Source organism: Equus asinus, chromosome 24 (genome assembly GCF_041296235.1).
Source record: "Equus asinus isolate D_3611 breed Donkey chromosome 24, EquAss-T2T_v2, whole genome shotgun sequence".
Lineage (NCBI taxonomy): Eukaryota > Metazoa > Chordata > Mammalia > Perissodactyla > Equidae > Equus > Equus asinus.
In genome coordinates, this window is record NC_091813.1 from 57,987,658 (window position 1) to 58,005,673 (window position 18,016).

The 18,016-nt window shown below is 36.9% G+C and overlaps 1 protein-coding gene across 1 annotated transcript in view; it reads left to right on the plus strand.

Moving 5' to 3' along the window:
* Window positions 1–18,016, plus strand: part of RNF217 (ring finger protein 217) — a 111,723-nt gene that overhangs the window by 75,793 nt on the left and 17,914 nt on the right. Inside the window, exons 2-3 of the mRNA XM_044757202.2 lie at window positions 985–1,218; window positions 12,938–13,102. Of these exons, the coding sequence (XP_044613137.1) occupies window positions 985–1,218; window positions 12,938–13,102 (399 nt within the window). The remainder of the gene's footprint in view (window positions 1–984; window positions 1,219–12,937; window positions 13,103–18,016) is intronic.

An 18,016-nucleotide genomic window follows, 5' to 3' on the forward strand; every position in this document is an offset into this window, starting at 1 on the left:
ATCCCTTTATCAGTCTGGCTCATGTCCTCTACTGGTATTATGTATATCCTTCCCATGCATCCTTCAGCCTATAGCTTCTTAACTCTCTTTCCTCAAGTCTGTGCCAGGTAAACAGCAAAGTTAGAAGTTACTATGAGTTTATGGTTTTTTTTACTTGCTCCTTGTGGTGCCATTTTTCTTTTCCCAGACCATGTGGCTTTTCCCCATTCCTGCCTCAGTCCTCAAAGGGTCAACATGTTTTGCCTGCTCAGAATGTCAGGTTCGCCCAAGTGAGAAAGAAATGGTTTAGCACTGGTTGCCGTTCGGAGCTTTCACTGCCTCCCTCTGCTACGTTAGGATGGGCCAAAAGAGATTATGATGCCATGAATATAAAGAGTTCTTGGTTGCTACTTATGGCAAACATTCTAGGTTCTCCATATTTCAAAGTAGTTTACTTTCTTCATATTTTAAAATTTAGTTGTGTCCACATTTTGTGCTTTAATCTTAGACTGTAATCTTTAATGCTAGCCATATCTAGAATCCCATACCAAATGCTAAATATAGCATTCCAATATATTCTTCTTGTCTCCCCTAATCTATCTCTGTGGTCCTTTGAAGAAATTCACCTTATAAATTACCTCAGTAATTTTAGAACTCAGTAGTAGCCAGATCTCATAAGGATTATTTTTTTACGTTGTTGTGATTGGTTTAATTTTCTTCCTTAAGCCTGTGGCTTAGGTCCACGTAAGTTCACGAATATAATGATAGAGAATGTTTAAACATGCTATAAATCATTTTGGAAACATTATATAGTGATTAATTATTTTGGTACTGCTAATATAGGTATCATACTAATTACCATTTATGATGTTAGGAATCATGAAAAATGACAGATAATCCTTTACTGTGATTATGAATAGGCAATACTGAATGAAAAAAGAAAAAAAAGAGAAACTTAATAACCAGTGCCTTTTTTTTCCCTCTCCCATCTGCTCTCTCACACAGGTACAACTTGGCCAAGTAGAAATCAAATGCCCTATCACAGAATGTTTTGAGTTCCTGGAAGAAACAACGGTTATCTATAACTTAACGCATGAAGACTCCATCAAATATAAGTACTTCTTGGAACTTGGCCGCATTGATTCCAGCACCAAGCCATGTCCTCAGTGCAAGCACTTTACAACCTTCAAGAAAAAGGGACATATTCCCACCCCTTCCAGATCAGAAAGCAAATACAAAGTAAGCATGTTCACCAGAGTTGTGGGTTAGATGTCACATGATGGGAGCAGCCAAATTAGGCCAACTTGTGGTGGGCATTAAGTGGGCTTCCTTCCCTTACCGGAGTCTAAGGTGAGTATATATTGACCATGGTTTGAAAATGTGTGGTTTGGGGAGAGCACTCTTGAGGATTTAATTAAAGCTTTTCTTTGACTTTAACCGTGTTTAAAATTCATCTAGTAGCCTAATTGAAAGGCTAATCTTAAAGTTATTGTCATTACCATTACTAAATATTTAATAAATACTAAGACTTTTTTTAAATTTTAGTATAAGCTCGACTTTTTTGAGGGGACCAAATGTGAATCTCCTCTGGCTCTGTCTATAATGAGTGAAAGTAGTATAAAATACTCTTCATTCATTTATTCAGCAAAAACAAAATGCCAGGCAGTGTGCTAAGTTTGGGCTGTACAAATGTGATGTCGTCCTTGCTCCTGTTTTTGTGCCGGCTGGTGTCCTTAAGTCATGACTATCAGGAAAAACCTTTCTTTTTCTTCTCTAAAAAGTGCATGTATGATGTTACAAAATTGTATAACTAAAATAATACCCTTACAGTGATTTTGAATGCTGACTTAATAGCAATAGAATATTTTAATTTGGCTCTGTATATTCTTAGATTATTTTTGTTATTTTTATTACAATTATGTTACTGATGTCATCAGAAATTATTAGTTTCAGAAAGGCTTGTTATTTTATGACAGGATAGTTGAATTTTTTCTAAATTATATTTAGAATTATAAATTATGTATATATTTTATATATTACATATACTAATAATTTACATATTTATAAAATATATTTATATATATATAAACATACTATACTATTTTGGAATTTGCAATTATTAAAACCCTATAAATAATTGAATAAAAGTGGAAATAATTTAAAAAATATTGTTCTTATGAAATGAGTAAAAGGAGGTGTAATTTCAGGTACAATTATAGCAATAGTAAAATGTTATAGGTCTTCTTTCATCCAAAATCACCATCGCGTTGTGATGAGCATAATTTATCACAATGCGCACGTATAGGGAATGAACTATGGAAGAATTGAAAAATATAAGATCTTATATTTGTATAATTCTGAGTGAACCAAGGGCACCCTGATAACATTTCCCAATGTCAGGCTTCCTCCAACATCTGTCAATTGGGTTGTAGGTAAGAGGAGTAGGGGGCAAATGGGTCAAGACCTCAGGTCTAGTCAACTCATTTTGTTTTACTTTTGATGAGCAAAAGAGAAGGAAATTTGCTTTCGGGAGAGGAGGAATTCAGTACAAAATAAATGTTGTTGGCCATGAAACAGTTAAAATCCTTGGGAATAGATGAGGAATGAAAATCCCAATATAAGGTGAAACTACTAAGCAACTTTCAAGAAAAATAAAGCTACCGCAGAACTGAGGATGGTTATGTTTGTGACTCTTCTTTACTTTTGTAGAAGAGATATCTACAATAGAAAAGGAAAATTACCCCACTGTTCTATATTGTATAAAGTTCCAGGGATAATTCAAGCAATTCCTGAAGCAATGATTTTGACTATTTAGTATGTTTGTATCACATTTTTCTTCATTAAACTCCAGACTCTTATATGAACATTAACCATCTGATTTACATGCCTATCTATACCTGTCTGCATGTTATGAGTAAAGAGAGCACAGACATGGACACTCCAGCACACCAACTGTGACATTCATGATTATAGTGTAGCACCCTAAACTGAGACAAATGTCTTCATTCTTTTTGGCGAACCAATGGATATTTTTTAGGTTTGCTGTATTTTTTAAAAATTCAGTTACCCTAATAATGAAACTGACTTCCAAATTGGTATAGTTTTTCATAACTTTAAGATTAGTGAATTCAAGCACTTGAATGTAATAAATTGAATCATAAGGCAACAGAAACAAAAAAAAAGTTTACTAGTAATGTCTAACATGTCTGAGCAATGTAAAATCTCTTTATAATATTGTTTACAGCCTAAAGTAGGTTTTGTATCTATTGATAAAACCCCTGTAATGTATATTTCAATATTATTCTTTGTGAGTCATTGAGTTACAATATTTTGATCCAGGATGTCATTTTTTGAGCATTTATTATGGCTTCTGCTGTCAATTTGGAAGTATGTAACATAGAAAGTTAAAATTGCTTGAAAGTATTATAGGTATCTTATAGCAGCAACTAACCTTTGAGTACATCTCACATGAAATTTGAGATCTAAAATATCATAGTTGGGGGTTTCATTTGAATAGGCTTTTGTAAATACCATTTGTTAACTTTTTGTACTCAGCAGATGGAAAAGGGGTAAACAGAATATATCAACAAGCAGTAACAAGAAGTCTTAGGTGCCAGGTTATCCTTCCAGGCCCTCACTCAACAACTCCCTTCTGGCAAAAGTTTGACTAAATAGAGCGTTTCTTTATGTTCTGAACTCTGCAAACTCATACTATATCAAATAGAACGAGTGTGTTCCTGAATTGAGAGATTTACATTGAGACAACCTCAGCTTTGGTCAAATCCAGTCTTTCTTATTCATAATATTTCTACCTTCTTGTCCCTGTAACTCTTGTCACGAGGCCAGAAAGTTTTACCGTTCCATTTCTACAAGGTAATTTTAATTTCAAACTAGAAATCTAATTCGTAACATCAACAGTTCCTATTATTTATTAACACAACTCCAACTGCATATAAATTCAGGGAAAAGTTAGCAGTGGGAAAATAGAAATATTGAAGTTGTGGCTCCAATGGTACTCATGTGATGCCTGGAGACAGAACCCAAAGTTTTTCTCCATAGCACTTATCCTCTGGGATTTTATGGTATTTTTGTGAGGTTATTTGCTTAAAGTTTTTCTTTCCCACTGGTCTCTAGGAGTCCAGGTCCAGGCTTGCTTATTGCTGATAACTTGTGTCAAGCATTATGGCTGGTAGAGTATACTGTCAAAATAATTTATTTGTTGAAGGAACTGATAAGTGGGCCAATGCATAAACGACAATGTGTACTATAATAAATATAGGTAGAAAATGCTGAGAGCATAGGAGAAGAAAGGACAGGAGAGACTGAGAAAGCTTCATTAAAGAGTAAACACATTAAACTAAGGATTGAAATGTTGAATTTGCCAAGCTGGAAAAAGTGGGTCAGAGCACTGGCTTCAAACTAGATTCAAACTCTCAGCCTGCCACATACTAGCTCTGTAACCTGGAGTACAGCTCCCAGTTGTTTAACTGGGGTAGTAATAGTCCCTGTCATGAGGGTATAGTAAGGATTAAATGAGATCACATATATAAAGTGCTCAGCACCACGTCTGATACATCCTAAGTGCTCAACTTGTACTATGAACTTTTATACTTATTATCATTAGAAGTCAAGGGCAGCAGACTGAGCAACTGTGGGTTATTGGGAGGGGAATGGAGGAGTCAAAAAGAATAGAGATGCAATAAAAGATTGGGTGACTGGTGATGGTGGGAGTAAAGGAGGGATGAAATTGACGTTATCTTGAGGAAGAGGAGCAGGTTTGGGGAGTAGAAAACTAATTCGATTTAAAATGTGTTGGTGACGTTAAGTTTGAAGACCCTTTGGGTCCTGAAAGAAGAGATGTCCAGGAAACATGGATCCTATGCTCAGGAATGATCTGATGGAATCATTAATATTTGAGGGGGATGGTCATTGAGTTCAGAGAAATGAAAAAAATATATGCTTTGGGAGATAGGGAAAGTTATAGTTGTTCTTCATGGAAGAGGAGAGGATTGCAAATAATTAAATATAGTTGTTTTACTCCTAGGTGTTTTACTGAGGTAGGTACAGCTCTAGATTCCCGTCTTATTCCAAGTGTAGACCAAGAAATGATCCCCTTTTCATATTGATTTGGAGTGAATTGAAGGCCATGCATAAATCAACACAGGGAACAGATTAGAGGTAATTCTCCTTATGGTTTCCTTGAGGCAAAACTAATAATAATCCCCACTCTTCTTCCCATAAACATTAAACAGAACCTTGATAATTCACAAAAGGGTGCTTTGACTCATCACAAAGTGAAAGAAAAAAGCCAGTAAAATGTCTTGGGGAAATTCTATTCTTACCTTATATCTTTAGCATTCGTTTTTCTCTCTTGGAATTATAAACCCTCTGGGTAGAAATCACATTTTATAAAACTGCCCAAGTACATTATTTCCTTGAGTGGTAAAATAACTTTTCTAAGGGCTTTAAGATTATAATCAAATCAATGGGTTTGTTGTTCCTAATTGGTGTACTTTGAAATGTGCTTATGTGAAAGGCTGGAATTCTGGTAATATTCAGTTTCCCCTCTGCCTGTGTCTACTATTCAACCTTCTCTACCTGTCCTGTGCTCCAAAAAGTTGCCTCTTTGGACTACTTCTCCAAACTCCCTTACCATCTCAGTTTCTATTTGGGTTCAGCCAGGGGTTGGCACTGGCAGGAGATGGGAGGATGGAAGGAGAGGATATAGGTGCCTTACTTCCTCCCTCCCTTTCCTGATTCAGTGCAGAGCTCTGGCAGTAGCTGTGTCCCTCCATGACTGTAGCTTCCCCCTAGGTGGTCCATCCTCCACATTTCCAGTTCTCACTGGGCTCCAGAAACTTCTTTCCACCCTTGTCTCTTAGGCCCTAGGAGTGGCAATGGCTTCCCACTGTTTCTGCTTCTGGGGGCCTCCTAATCCTTGGTTTGTTCAAATCCCAGCTGCACCTCTTCAGCTGTGCTCATAATAAACAATTTTCATTTTAAAATAAATAAATAAATAATGTGCATAAGCTTCCTTCTAGCAAAGATGATTTGAGGAAATTCTTTTCCATATATAAAAGTGTTCGAAGCTTTCCCATGAAAGTATGGTTAGTATGCTACTTTCCTCTTCTGTTTTAGCCTGACACCATCATTTTAAGTTGACAGTGTTTACAAATTGAGAGTCAGATTGTGCATCAGCCCTGCAAAGTCAGTTTAGCTCATGACACACACTGATTTCTCTTGGCATTAATGCATCATTGATGTCAGGAACCGATGGATCACAAGTATAGTTTCTTAAATGATTGTTGCTGGCATAGATTTGCGAGGGAGATAAAGATGTAGTTGTCTAGTCTGGTTTAAAGAAGCCAGTTTAAACAGAGGGCATGTTGTACATTTTACCTTTGAAAAAGTGTGTAACACTGAGCTATGATGCAGGCCTACTAAATTTGTTAGGATGCATTTCTCCCTCTAGTCACCAATGAGATGCTTTGCTAAAATTGTTCTTTGTTTGCTTTCTTGATGCATAAAATCATCATAATATTTTATAGAGTCTTTACTTGAGCTTGAACTTCTAACAACAAGAGCCAGATATTTGGAATTCATTTGATATTTTAGCCTACATCTGACCTTAAAAAAAAATTCATTTGATATTTTAGCCTACATCTGACCTTAAAAAAAAAATAATCAAGGCTCACAGCTACTATAAATTGCCTACAATGGGATTGAGAACTGTTTGGTTTTCACTTCATCACATCATCCTTTGGGTCTTCAGCACTGGAGACAAGTAAAGAATCTTTTCTGTCTGAGGCCCCACTGGATAGTGGGTGAAAGTAAGCCGAATCTGGTGTTTATTTTAAGATGGTCTGGAGGATGGTTCGGACTGCATTTCTTACCCACCACACTGTACTTCTGCCTTCTCATATGTATGCTCTCACATCTGTAAGGGAACCTGATGCAGCTATCCATGCAGTGTATAAGTCCTCTCTACAAAATGCCTGTCACTTGGCCATTCATCAGACACTGATTGAACACCTCCGCTGTTTAGGAACTCACTACTTATAAAATCATTCCCTTCCATTTTGAAAGGACTCATGGTTCCCTTCAGCCTGAGATCTCTCTCTCCTGTTTTCACCTGTTGGTTGCAGAGAACACTCCCATTTCCTCGTGGACACAATGTGGTTAGATGGCCCTCCTGCTACTTTACATGAGTATCTCTGTGAGGTGTTAGCCTTATTGTACTGTGTTCAGAATGGAGTGTCCCAGTCAAAAGAGGATGATGCGACAATGCGCTGGCTAGTGAGTTTGGGCTACACAAATCAGAGCAGAATCTTCCAGTACCTTTTATATTCATCTGTGAAGAGGTGGGTCCTCAGACAAGAAATAGACTCAGATAGACACTTCTCTGGGCCTTGCTTTCTAGGTTTAGAGGAAAACTCTATAAATGCTTAAAGGTGTTTCCAGGCAGTGGGAGCAAGATGGAACAGTGTTTGTTATGGAACAGTGACTCTCAAATTAGGAAGAGAAGACTCTTTCAAAGGACAAAAGCCCCATTCCCAAGTTCTGATGTGCTGCCCTAGAAAAGCATGCCTCCCTGTTGAGAATAAAAGCTAGTATTGAAGTGAATGTATTGTGCTGGCAAACCAGGATGAGTGAGGTCGGTGAGGTTGTTTATATGAATCAGCACTGTATCTCCATATAGCTTATCTTACCATGTGACACTCTGTGTTTTTGTCCTCGTTAGGTCCCCACCTTTAGGAAAGTTTCTCTTTCATTTTCCAGCTTAGTTTCAGCTGTGCTGTGAGCAATTAAGTGAAAGGTCACTTGGCCACATTTGGGCTGTGTTCAGGGAACAATACCTCATGAAGCCCACGTGTTACTGGCACCACAGTCAGGGAGAGATCACCTAGCAGGAGGTGAAATCTTAGAGAATAAGAATCAAGGCAAGAAGTCAAGCCCTGTTTCCCATGTGGAGAAGCCCTTGCTGTAGGCATTGATCTTGTAAGGGAGCAGACAGTGCTTCCTTGAAATATTTGAAGCCATGCATCAAACACTCCTTTTCTCCTCTCTCTAACACCCTGTGGTTCTTCACAATCTTCTCCTCTTCAAGAAAACTATCTTAAATTCTTAGGAAAATTTTATAACTACAAGATTTCCCTATTATTTACATATTGATCTGTTTCTTTAGGACACACCCTAGTCTGACAGCTGTTTTACATGTTTCATGTAAATACCACAGTGTATTTTGAGAGACACATCAAGAGTATAGGAACATCAATGCAAGGCTAATTGGATCCTCTTGGACATTTCAGCAAGGCTCAGGGTTGAGCCAGCTGAAGTGACCTCTCCGTTTGGGCTACACTGGAACACTGGCTCTTTCCCCACTGTAGCATGTACTCTCAGGCCTCTGTGTTGCGACTCAGGCTGCACCCTCTGCCTGAGGTGTTACCCCATCACTTGTCCCGGTGACAGTCCAGTCATCTTTCAAGGCCACTTTCTCTCTGAACACCTCCGTCCCAGCCTTCCCTGAGCACCCTTCCATGGTACCCACTCATCCGAGCTTCTACTCTAGCAGTTATTTCATGGTTTTGTAGCTCTCTGGGTTTGTATCTGGGCAAGTGAATTCATGAACGTATTTCATTAGTATCTGTCTTAACCTGAAACTCTAGTAGAGCAAATTCTTCTTGGAAAACTGAGTTAAGCTCTCATATGAGCAATGCTACATTTCCATGTGGGTGTCATCTGATATTTTGAGTTTAAGTAATGATTTTGTGGTTTATTTAAGATAATTATGTATGAAGAGTGTATAAAATTTAGGCAAGAAAAGACTTATCTGGGGGGCTCTTTGGTTTTGAGCTCTGTTTTTATTTTGTGGGTTATTTCTTTTTTGGCATGATAAGCTGTCAAGGGAAAATACCATTGCTAAGGTCAAGTAGGTTGGTTTAGCTTATCATCCGAGAGTCACTGTGGCCCAGATTTCTGGAAAAACTAAGGGAATTCAAAAGTCAAAAATGAAATTTTTTTCGTGGACTCGGGGGAAAGTTAACCAAGATTTCCAGCTCTGATAACTTTATTTTTGAAGCACATACAGCTCTGCTCTTGTAGAAGAGGTTGCACATTAATCATGATGCTCAGTAAAATGTCTTGTAGATAAAATATTTAGTAAACATCATCTGGTAATCTAAGAAGTACTGATACCATCTCAACCACTGGTCGTAAGTTAGATGTGTTGGTTTTTCTTTGAATTCATTTCACGTTAGGCAATATGTAGTACTTGCTGTGTGCAAAATAATTCATTTTGCAAATAACTTACTGAATGCCTACCATGTGCCAGAAGTTCTGTGTTACTTAACTCTGGAAATACAGGATGGGCAAGACCCAGGCTTTGCCCTCAGTGAACTCATAGGCTGTTAGGGAGATTAGACAGCTGCACTTCCAATGTCAGTTCTGTAAGGAAGACACTCAATCTGGTTGGGAGGAATAGGGAAGACTTTTTGAAGCGAGTAGCATTTGATCTGGATAAGATTTCAATAGACAGATTGTGTTAATTGGACTTTCTCCAATTACAAGAAGCAGAGATGTGCTGTCTCTCAAGCTGACTCAGAGGTTGGTTTACTCTGAGACTCCCCAGGAAGTGGGAAGGGCCGGAAGGCAGTCCCAGCAGCCACCCAGGCAGGCCTCACGGAGAACCGGACACCAGCTCTGGTAGCGTGAGAACCCCTCCATTGTCTCACTAGATGTGAGTGTCTCTTGTTCCCTTCTACAGTGATCTGCACTATGGTCACTCAGCTCTTCTCTGTCTTTGCCTCCACAGCAAAGGTAGAGTGTATGTGTATCCCCATTTCACTCCTCAGAAGAGAAAATCTGCTCGGTTAATGTCTATTCAACAATGAGCACCCTGCTGCACAAAGCCCATGCCAGCCTCCTTGCAGGGTGCTTGCCAGCCAGTGGATACATATTCTTGACTTAAGGACTCATCCCTGGTGCAGGTGTGGCCAGAGAGAGAGGGTCCCATGGCCGAGAGCAGTGCTTCTCAAACTTTAGCGTGTGAATCTCCCGGGGACCTTGTGAAAACGTAGGCTCTGATTCTCTAGGTCTGGAGTGTGACCTGAATTCTTTGTTTCCAGCAAGCTCCCAGGTGATGCTGATGTTGCTGCTCCTCCAACCACACTTTGAGTAGCAAGGATAGAGCTTGATGACCTCTGTGTGAATATAATCACTCAGAAGGCAGACACTCATGTGGGAGGTCTGTGGTTGTGAGATGGCAGTTCACATGGAAGAATAGGTATAGTACAGGAGTGGAGGAGGATGCGGTGTTGATGTCTAGGTGTGTTTCATTTAAGGCCAATTTTGAGTATGGTTAAGGTTAGAATGAGTAACGCATCTTCAGGCCAAAAAGTCAGTATTTAGACAATTCAGGCACAGTCTGAATACCAAGGCTGTCGGGGTTGGCTGTTCGTCCTTTCATTGTTTTAATCCTAAGCAAGGCAATAGTTGTTTTAATGTTTTCGATGAGAGACAGTAAGCAGTCTGGTATGAATTTAAACTGTGCATCTTCACTTGAGAGCTTGCTGCAAAACTCCTTTCACAGTTTGTCAGCAAGTCTGTGTTGTTGGAGAGGGTTGGCAGTAAGATCTGCAGTGGGACTTAGTTGTTTATTGCGAGAAGTTGGGAGCCACTGGATGGGACGGACACCAAGTGTCAGATTTTTTATCATTCTGGTGCCTTAGGAGAATCACACCTTTCTAACTGTCTTTATTAGAGAGACATAGATCTGATGGTTCAGCACTTGATCACGAAGATCCCGAACCATTATGACGTCTGAGAACCAGAGAGTGAATCCCAGTTTCAGAGCACAGTCTCATTCATTCTTCTATTCATTTCATAAATATAATCTCAGACTAAAAGCCAAAGAGGTTTTATTTTATTTAACAGTGCTAAAGTTCAGTGATTTAGAATTATGAATAATGTCTAATAGAAGAGAACTTAATTAAATATTCAAGCCCATCTGACAGAATGGCAGATGCATGAGGAAAAGCGAGTCTTTCTGACTTCTTCCCCATTTCACTCATTCCATTCATAATTATATTCATATAGGCCCCATGCGATATTTACATCTATTCTTCATTGTTCACTGACATAGAGGAATGATCATTTTACATTGCTTTATTATCTGGAGCTTACCCACTTCAACTCATTCTTCCTACTTTAAAAATGACTTACTTTAGTGATCAGAAAAGGCAAAAATAGTTACTTTAAATGATTGAATAGTAGCATTCCTTTTTTTAACCAAGGAGTCTCCTAATTTATTTGAGTAAAATCTTGAAAAGGATTTTCAAAATTCACCCTATATTGGTAATCATGTAGAATTCTGACTTACTAAATAGTTTAACCACGTGACCTTCTTTGACTTCCCTTTTGGTTTTTAATTGTCAAAGAAAGCATTCTGTTTAGTATGAGGAAGAGTTTGGAAGAGAGAAAAGATTGCTGGTCCTGGAGCCAGACAAAGTTATGTTTAAATTTCTTCTTAACACATACTTGCTGTGTTACTTTGGGCAAGTTATTTAATCTCTCTGAGCCTTAATTTCCTCATCTGTAAACTTGTGGTGTTCATACCTACTTTGCAGCATTATTTTGTTGATAAAAATAAATAATGCATGTAAGGCAGCAGTATAAACATTACCATATAACAGAATTTCAATAAATAAATATACATGGACATCTTAAAAATTTATAACAAAATATTATTTTGTTTTGATATAAGTTAAAAGCAAATGTACTTTTGTTACTTCATATTTGCATAGGAAGAACATTATCTATTCTTGACATTAGTGAAAACTGCAGTGCTTTGAGTTATAAATAGAAGAGCTGTGATATGGTCATTGCCTCTCAGTTAATCTATGTATCGGAACCACCATTGTCCAAAAAGTGGTTTCCCAAGAAAGTAAGTGGTGATATTGTATACAGTTTACCAAAATAAATTCTGACTAATCTTCACAATGTCATCGGTCAGTTCACTCGTGCTGCAGTGACGTGATGTGCAGGAGCACAGAGAAAAAGAGTCAGTTATCAGTGTTGTTCATAGGGAGACATTGTATTAATTCACTTTAATCGAACAGGGCTGGGAACGTCCAGTTATGCCCATATGTTTGTAGAGATGAGGACTGGGAATAGTGTGTGAGAATGGGATGCTCGACAGTCATTCCAAATAAAGGAAGTCAGATAAAATGTCTTCCGTGTCGAGTGGAAGACAGATATTTTCAAAAAACATACACACACACTTGCACAGAAACCTCCACGTAGTTAAAATACAAAGACATCTTTCTGATAGTTTCCTCTGTACAGGCCACGGGACCAGCATACTGATATATTTCTAATAGGATCCTTTGTATTATTTTTATAGTTAACCTCCATTAGATTAATAGCAAAGCAGGGTACTCATTATTTTAGAAGGTGCTTCATGGGAAATGCTGGTAAAGCAGTTGATTTGCTGGTGTGTTTTTCGTTTGATGAAGCATCTGTCAGGCTTTGATTATATAAAAGTGAACGAAGCCGTTCGTAGGTAGAGCAATGGAAATGCCTGGAAAAGTGCTTCAAGAGAAAAGCGAAGTTGAGGGCAGCAGCCTGAGTGTGTGGAAATGAGGCACCGTGAGCCTTCGGGTTTTACTCTGCTTCAATCTAGGAGATTTTCTTAAGGTCAAATTGATTTCCAGAATGTCCCAAGTGTTTAATTCCAGTAGAGTCTACAAACAGCCAAATCAGCCTTGCCAAAGCAACTCTTTCCTCCCTTCATGATAGAATAGTTATATCTTACTGTAGTTTAGGTCTTTTAGACAGGGAGATATTTTAAATCTGGACAAATTATAACCTTTTAGCTCATTTCCCCAAGCCTCACCATTCTTATCCTTTTAGATGCTTTCAGTATATCTACTAGTACTTAATATTGCTTTTCCTTACGCAGATCCAGTGCCCCACTTGCCAATTCGTCTGGTGTTTTAAGTGCCACTCTCCTTGGCATGAAGGTGTTAACTGCAAGGAGTACAAAAAAGGAGACAAATTGTTGCGTCACTGGGCCAGCGAAATTGAGCACGGGCAGAGGAATGCCCAGAAGTGTCCAAAGTGCAAGGTGAGAGAACCTTCGGGAGGAAAGGAAAGAATTGTGTGCATCTGGCTGTCATTGAACAATAATATTTACAATCTGGAAGTGAATTATGTGTATAACTTCTTCATGCAAGTGTGGAAAAAAAGAATATTCTCTGTTTCGTTTTAGAAGAGTAATTATATTACATAACTAAATTGAAAATTTTGTATATACACAACATATATTCTTATTTGCATTGCGTTCCAAAATTTAAGGAGGCTACATATAAATATTCATTTTACACTTCAAAATTCTTATTTTCCATTTAAAAATGGAGTTGTGTGTACAGGGAAAAGCTAGTAGGCAAATGATGTAAAAGTATTATTTCTAGTTTGCCACACGTACTGTAATCACTTCTCAATTAGGGGGCTCTGACTCCTGCAATCTTTTGCTTTTATTTCCCTCTGCCATTGCTTATCACTTTTGGATGACATTAAACTGATAGCTGCTTTTGTAAATCTAGGGAGTTACAAGCTAATAGCTAAAATCAGGATGTAGGGATTTATGAATCCCAGTTTTCATTTTTCTCTTGATAATCATGCAAGTCATCAAGAGTTAGAGGGCATTTGAACTGAGACCTACATGTTGAAAACCAACTGTGCAAACAGCCAGGGAGAGTCTCCTATCGAGAAATCAGCAAACAAATCCAGTCAGAAAACAGGATAGAGATCTGTTGAAATTTGAAAGTTTTCTTTAAAGCTTTTAGAAATTATATCTGTTTATATGTATATGTACACTCTATCTTACGTGGTTCCACTTTTTGCCAAACTTATTTTTGGAAATCATGTCTAAATTGAGCCTAATATTCTTTTAAGAACAATTCTACAGTTCCTTACTGGAGACTTAGCACCAGATAAATGAAATTTGAATTATTAGAAAATTTTAAAAAATTGATCATTGTGAATTTAACTTGATGCAGTAAAAGTACATTCTGAAGCCTCTTAATGAGCATAAGTATGATGCACAGATTCACTATACCAAATTCACATACTAGTTTATACATATAGTAAGTAAAAGTGTCGCTTGAAATAGCATGTTACGTTCTTAGCAGTTGGAAGAAATTTCTGAAATAGTTTTGATGACCTGGCTCTCTTAAAAGTAATGTCTAAAAATGTTTGAGCTAAAGCTTTCCTTGTTTTCCCTGTAGAAGGCAAAGTCATCCACAATTGTCCTTTTGATTCTGGGGCTGCTTATGACCCCTGCGTCAATTGCTCAGGACACTTTTATTTTCCATCCATTGAAGAACAATGAGAAAATGAGGCCTTTCCTCCCTTATCTTGCCTTTTCAGTTTATTCTAAGCTATTGCTCAGTTTCAAACTAAATAAAGGCCAGTAGGAATTTAGGAGCGCTGTTAAGTCATTGTACTTAACACTTTGTTCATAAGTATACTTTATGTCTCTCTGGAAAGCTGTACAAACAATTACCAGTTAGCTTGGCTCTGAGTGAGTAATACTGCGGCATTGTACATTGGTGAAATTCTCCAGTGAATTGAGGTAATACTTAAAAACATACATTTATTACTGTAACCTCTCAATCTAACATTAAATACACTCTGATGTATAGGGAAAACAGCCAAAACTGTAAGGAATTTACTGAATGCACTAACAAACTTCCCATGGTTTTAACAAATCTAGATAAATAGTTAAGAGAAAGCATACACGCTGGTTTCCTTTTGAAGTAATAGCTAAAAAGTTGGGGCTTTAAAAAGAATTGCTTTTGAAATAGCTGAAAGCAAAGGAGCTAAGGAACTGTGGAATCAGTTTACATGACCATCTTGTAGCAGGGAATCTCCTCCTGGTGAGATTGAGATTCCATAGACTAACTAAATTAAAAGCAAAAAGCAAAGTAAGTTATTTTATTATTTCCTTTTTTCCAGAAACCAGATACCACGTGTAATTTCATTGCTTAATACATACTTTTAAAAAAATCTGCTTATTTAAAGGAAATTTTAAAATATTTAATTTATTAATAAATGTATGTCAGATGGTAGCAACCTGCCGGATGTTTGTAAAGGCCTGAATCATTTTAGATCTTAGAAGAATAATTAGAAATCTCTAATATTATTGTCTAATATTATAATAAGCATCAGTAAAGATAAGTTATGAAGCCTTCAAGATGTGAGTGAGGACTTTGTAAGAATGGTTAATGATCTAACCTTCTGGTTGTTCTTAATACTAGTCAGTTAGTATCACTTGTCTTACGGTTAACCAGGTTTGGATGGTTAGCCATATCGTGTTTTTCCTTTGTGAAGTTTTGAATTGTTAAAACCTCATTTTTCCAAAGCTCCTATTTCTGCTGAGTCTATTTCTTTTGACGTATGTTCTTTCAAAAGAGAGGCGGACATTCCTTCCGGCCCTTTTACCCAATAATTTGAAGCACACTAGTTTAAAGAAGCAGGAAGTTGATGTTAAGAAACAATTATGTAAAGAAGGCAGTATATAAAGCAAGCATTATCTCTTCAAAAATATTTCTGAAGCAAATATTTCAATATGTTAATTTTTAAATGTGGGTGGTAAATCCATGTATGTCTGTTCCATTATTATCTTTAGTTTTTAAAGTGTTTGAAATAGTTCATGATGAAAAATAAATAAACTCTAAGAAGATAACAGAAGGATTATAACGTCACAGCTTTCTGGAGCAGCTTAAACATCTCTGTTTTCTCATACAACCTCTAAGGATTTGGCTGTTACATTTTTTTTCCTTCCTCGGGTTGAAGTGAAATGTTGCTCAGAATACTGGGCTTACTAAAGCAAAGTTGGGGTTAATATTTCTCAATATGCTTAGATTTTTCTTTTAATTATGAAAATTAAAGGGAAATTCCTCAAATATTCCTCCCTCAAATTACCTTCTTCTTTAATGTCAGATAAGAGAAGTATTTCCATGAACATTTGTGTAATGTGGTGCAGTCACAATGAGCCCGCTCGATTAGCTGCAGCTGACCCTAATTTCCTTTTATAGAAATAATTTCACATCTCTGTTTAGGCCGTTTGACAAGACATTGAATAGAGATAATTAATTAGGAATTTATACATTTTCTTAGACTAATATGTAAGTAACGTAATTTCTGAATTAATGGGTAATTAAGTCATTTGTTTTTATAATTGCAGGGTCAAAATATTCCCTAATTCTAGGTGAGAGGATAGTCACTTTTCTTTTTGTAAAAGAAATGCAAAGATATGAATAGGGAGTGCTGAATTCTGATATGCCATCTTTATTTTATTCACGAAAATGCCTTTGTACAATGATCTATCTTTCTCTGTGGTGTTAGCACGGTAAATAGTAATAGCAATACTGTCTAGCATCTATTAATATTTACTACATGTCAGTCTTCACTGTAGTTTTATACTTACATTGTCTTCTCAAATCCTTAGATGTGACACTAAGATGCTAAGTTACAATGTGCCACCCAGATCTTATCTATTAAGTGTCTTTTGATAAAGCTTTGAGGTGTTACACAGTAATAATAAAATGATATACTCAGTAATATGTAAGTTACATTCGTTGTCTCATTTAAAAGAAAGCTGTGAGGAAGAGGTTTCCAGGTGTAGAAACAGTTTCAGAGAGGTTAAGTGGACCCAACGCCAGGCAGGGGAGAGTGAATTGTGTTCGTCCATAATTTGTTGTGACGTTGGAATTAAAAGAATTTACTTATCATGATATTTCCCTTCAGATATTTTATTCTCTTACATCTGTAACAGGATGCTTTGGGCAAGAATGTATTGATGCAGAGAAAATGATTCATTTGCTCCCATTCACCATAAAATTAGCAGAAAAGCCATGCCTGTGGCTCTTACATGTGAACTGTGGCTGTGTAGCCTGTGGTTGCTGAAGAAAGAACTTGGAGTATTAATATTGGATCTTATAGATAATCCTGCAATTCTCCAGCTCTTCATACACTGCTGCAAAAACACATTTGTATGGTTCTGATGACTGCTTTCAAATAGTGCCCATTCAGAAAATAAAATAGCTTCCCCTTAACCACCGATTACCCATTTTTAACTCTCCAGCTTGCTTGAAATCACGAACTTTGGAGCAGTGGTTATCACTGCCACTGTTTGCTTTGTGTGCCAAAATCTAGACCTGAGTTGTGACAAGAGCCTCATTGTTCAATGGCAGATACTTTCTGGGATGTAAACTACATTGCCTCTAATGCTACATTTTTATGACAAATAATTTAAATATTTGTTTACTATCCTGAGATTAAATTTATAATGTGACTACATATAACAAGTCATTTGAAAAATCAATATCTTGTCCTAATTATAATATAAAACAGAAATAAGTGAAAATATTGTAATGAAATAATATGTATTTCAACAAGGAAATACTCAGTACTGTGACATTAAAAGACGTGGAGAAGAAGTCAGATTTTTGTTCCTATTCGTAATGCATAAATTTGGATTTAAGAAACCTTGAAGTGAAACTTAAATATTAGCAATACCTATTCTTTCCATTTGACATTTTAAATGAGGACAAAATAAGTGTGTATATATATATGTATGTATATATGTAGTTATATTGCTAGAAAATTTAATATTCATTAAAACCACACAGACATATTTTGGGCTTATATATAAAATAGAGTCAGGTTCTAAATACAATCAATCTTTCCTCGATTTACACAGCAGTTATATAATTAAAACATTCGTTATCTATTAAAGCCATGCAAACATTATTTTTTGTTTTATGTAAAATGCAGTTAGGTTCTATGTTCAGATACTTATAAACAGATTTTCACCTCTATGAATGTCTAATGCATTAGAAAATTATATGGTCAGAACGCAATTCTCTACCGTAGAGGATGTCCCAGGCATTGCAGAACAACTTAACTGCCAGCATCAGCCACCTTTGTAACAAGCAGACCCTGCCCTACAAAAGGAAAAATCTGAAGCATCTTC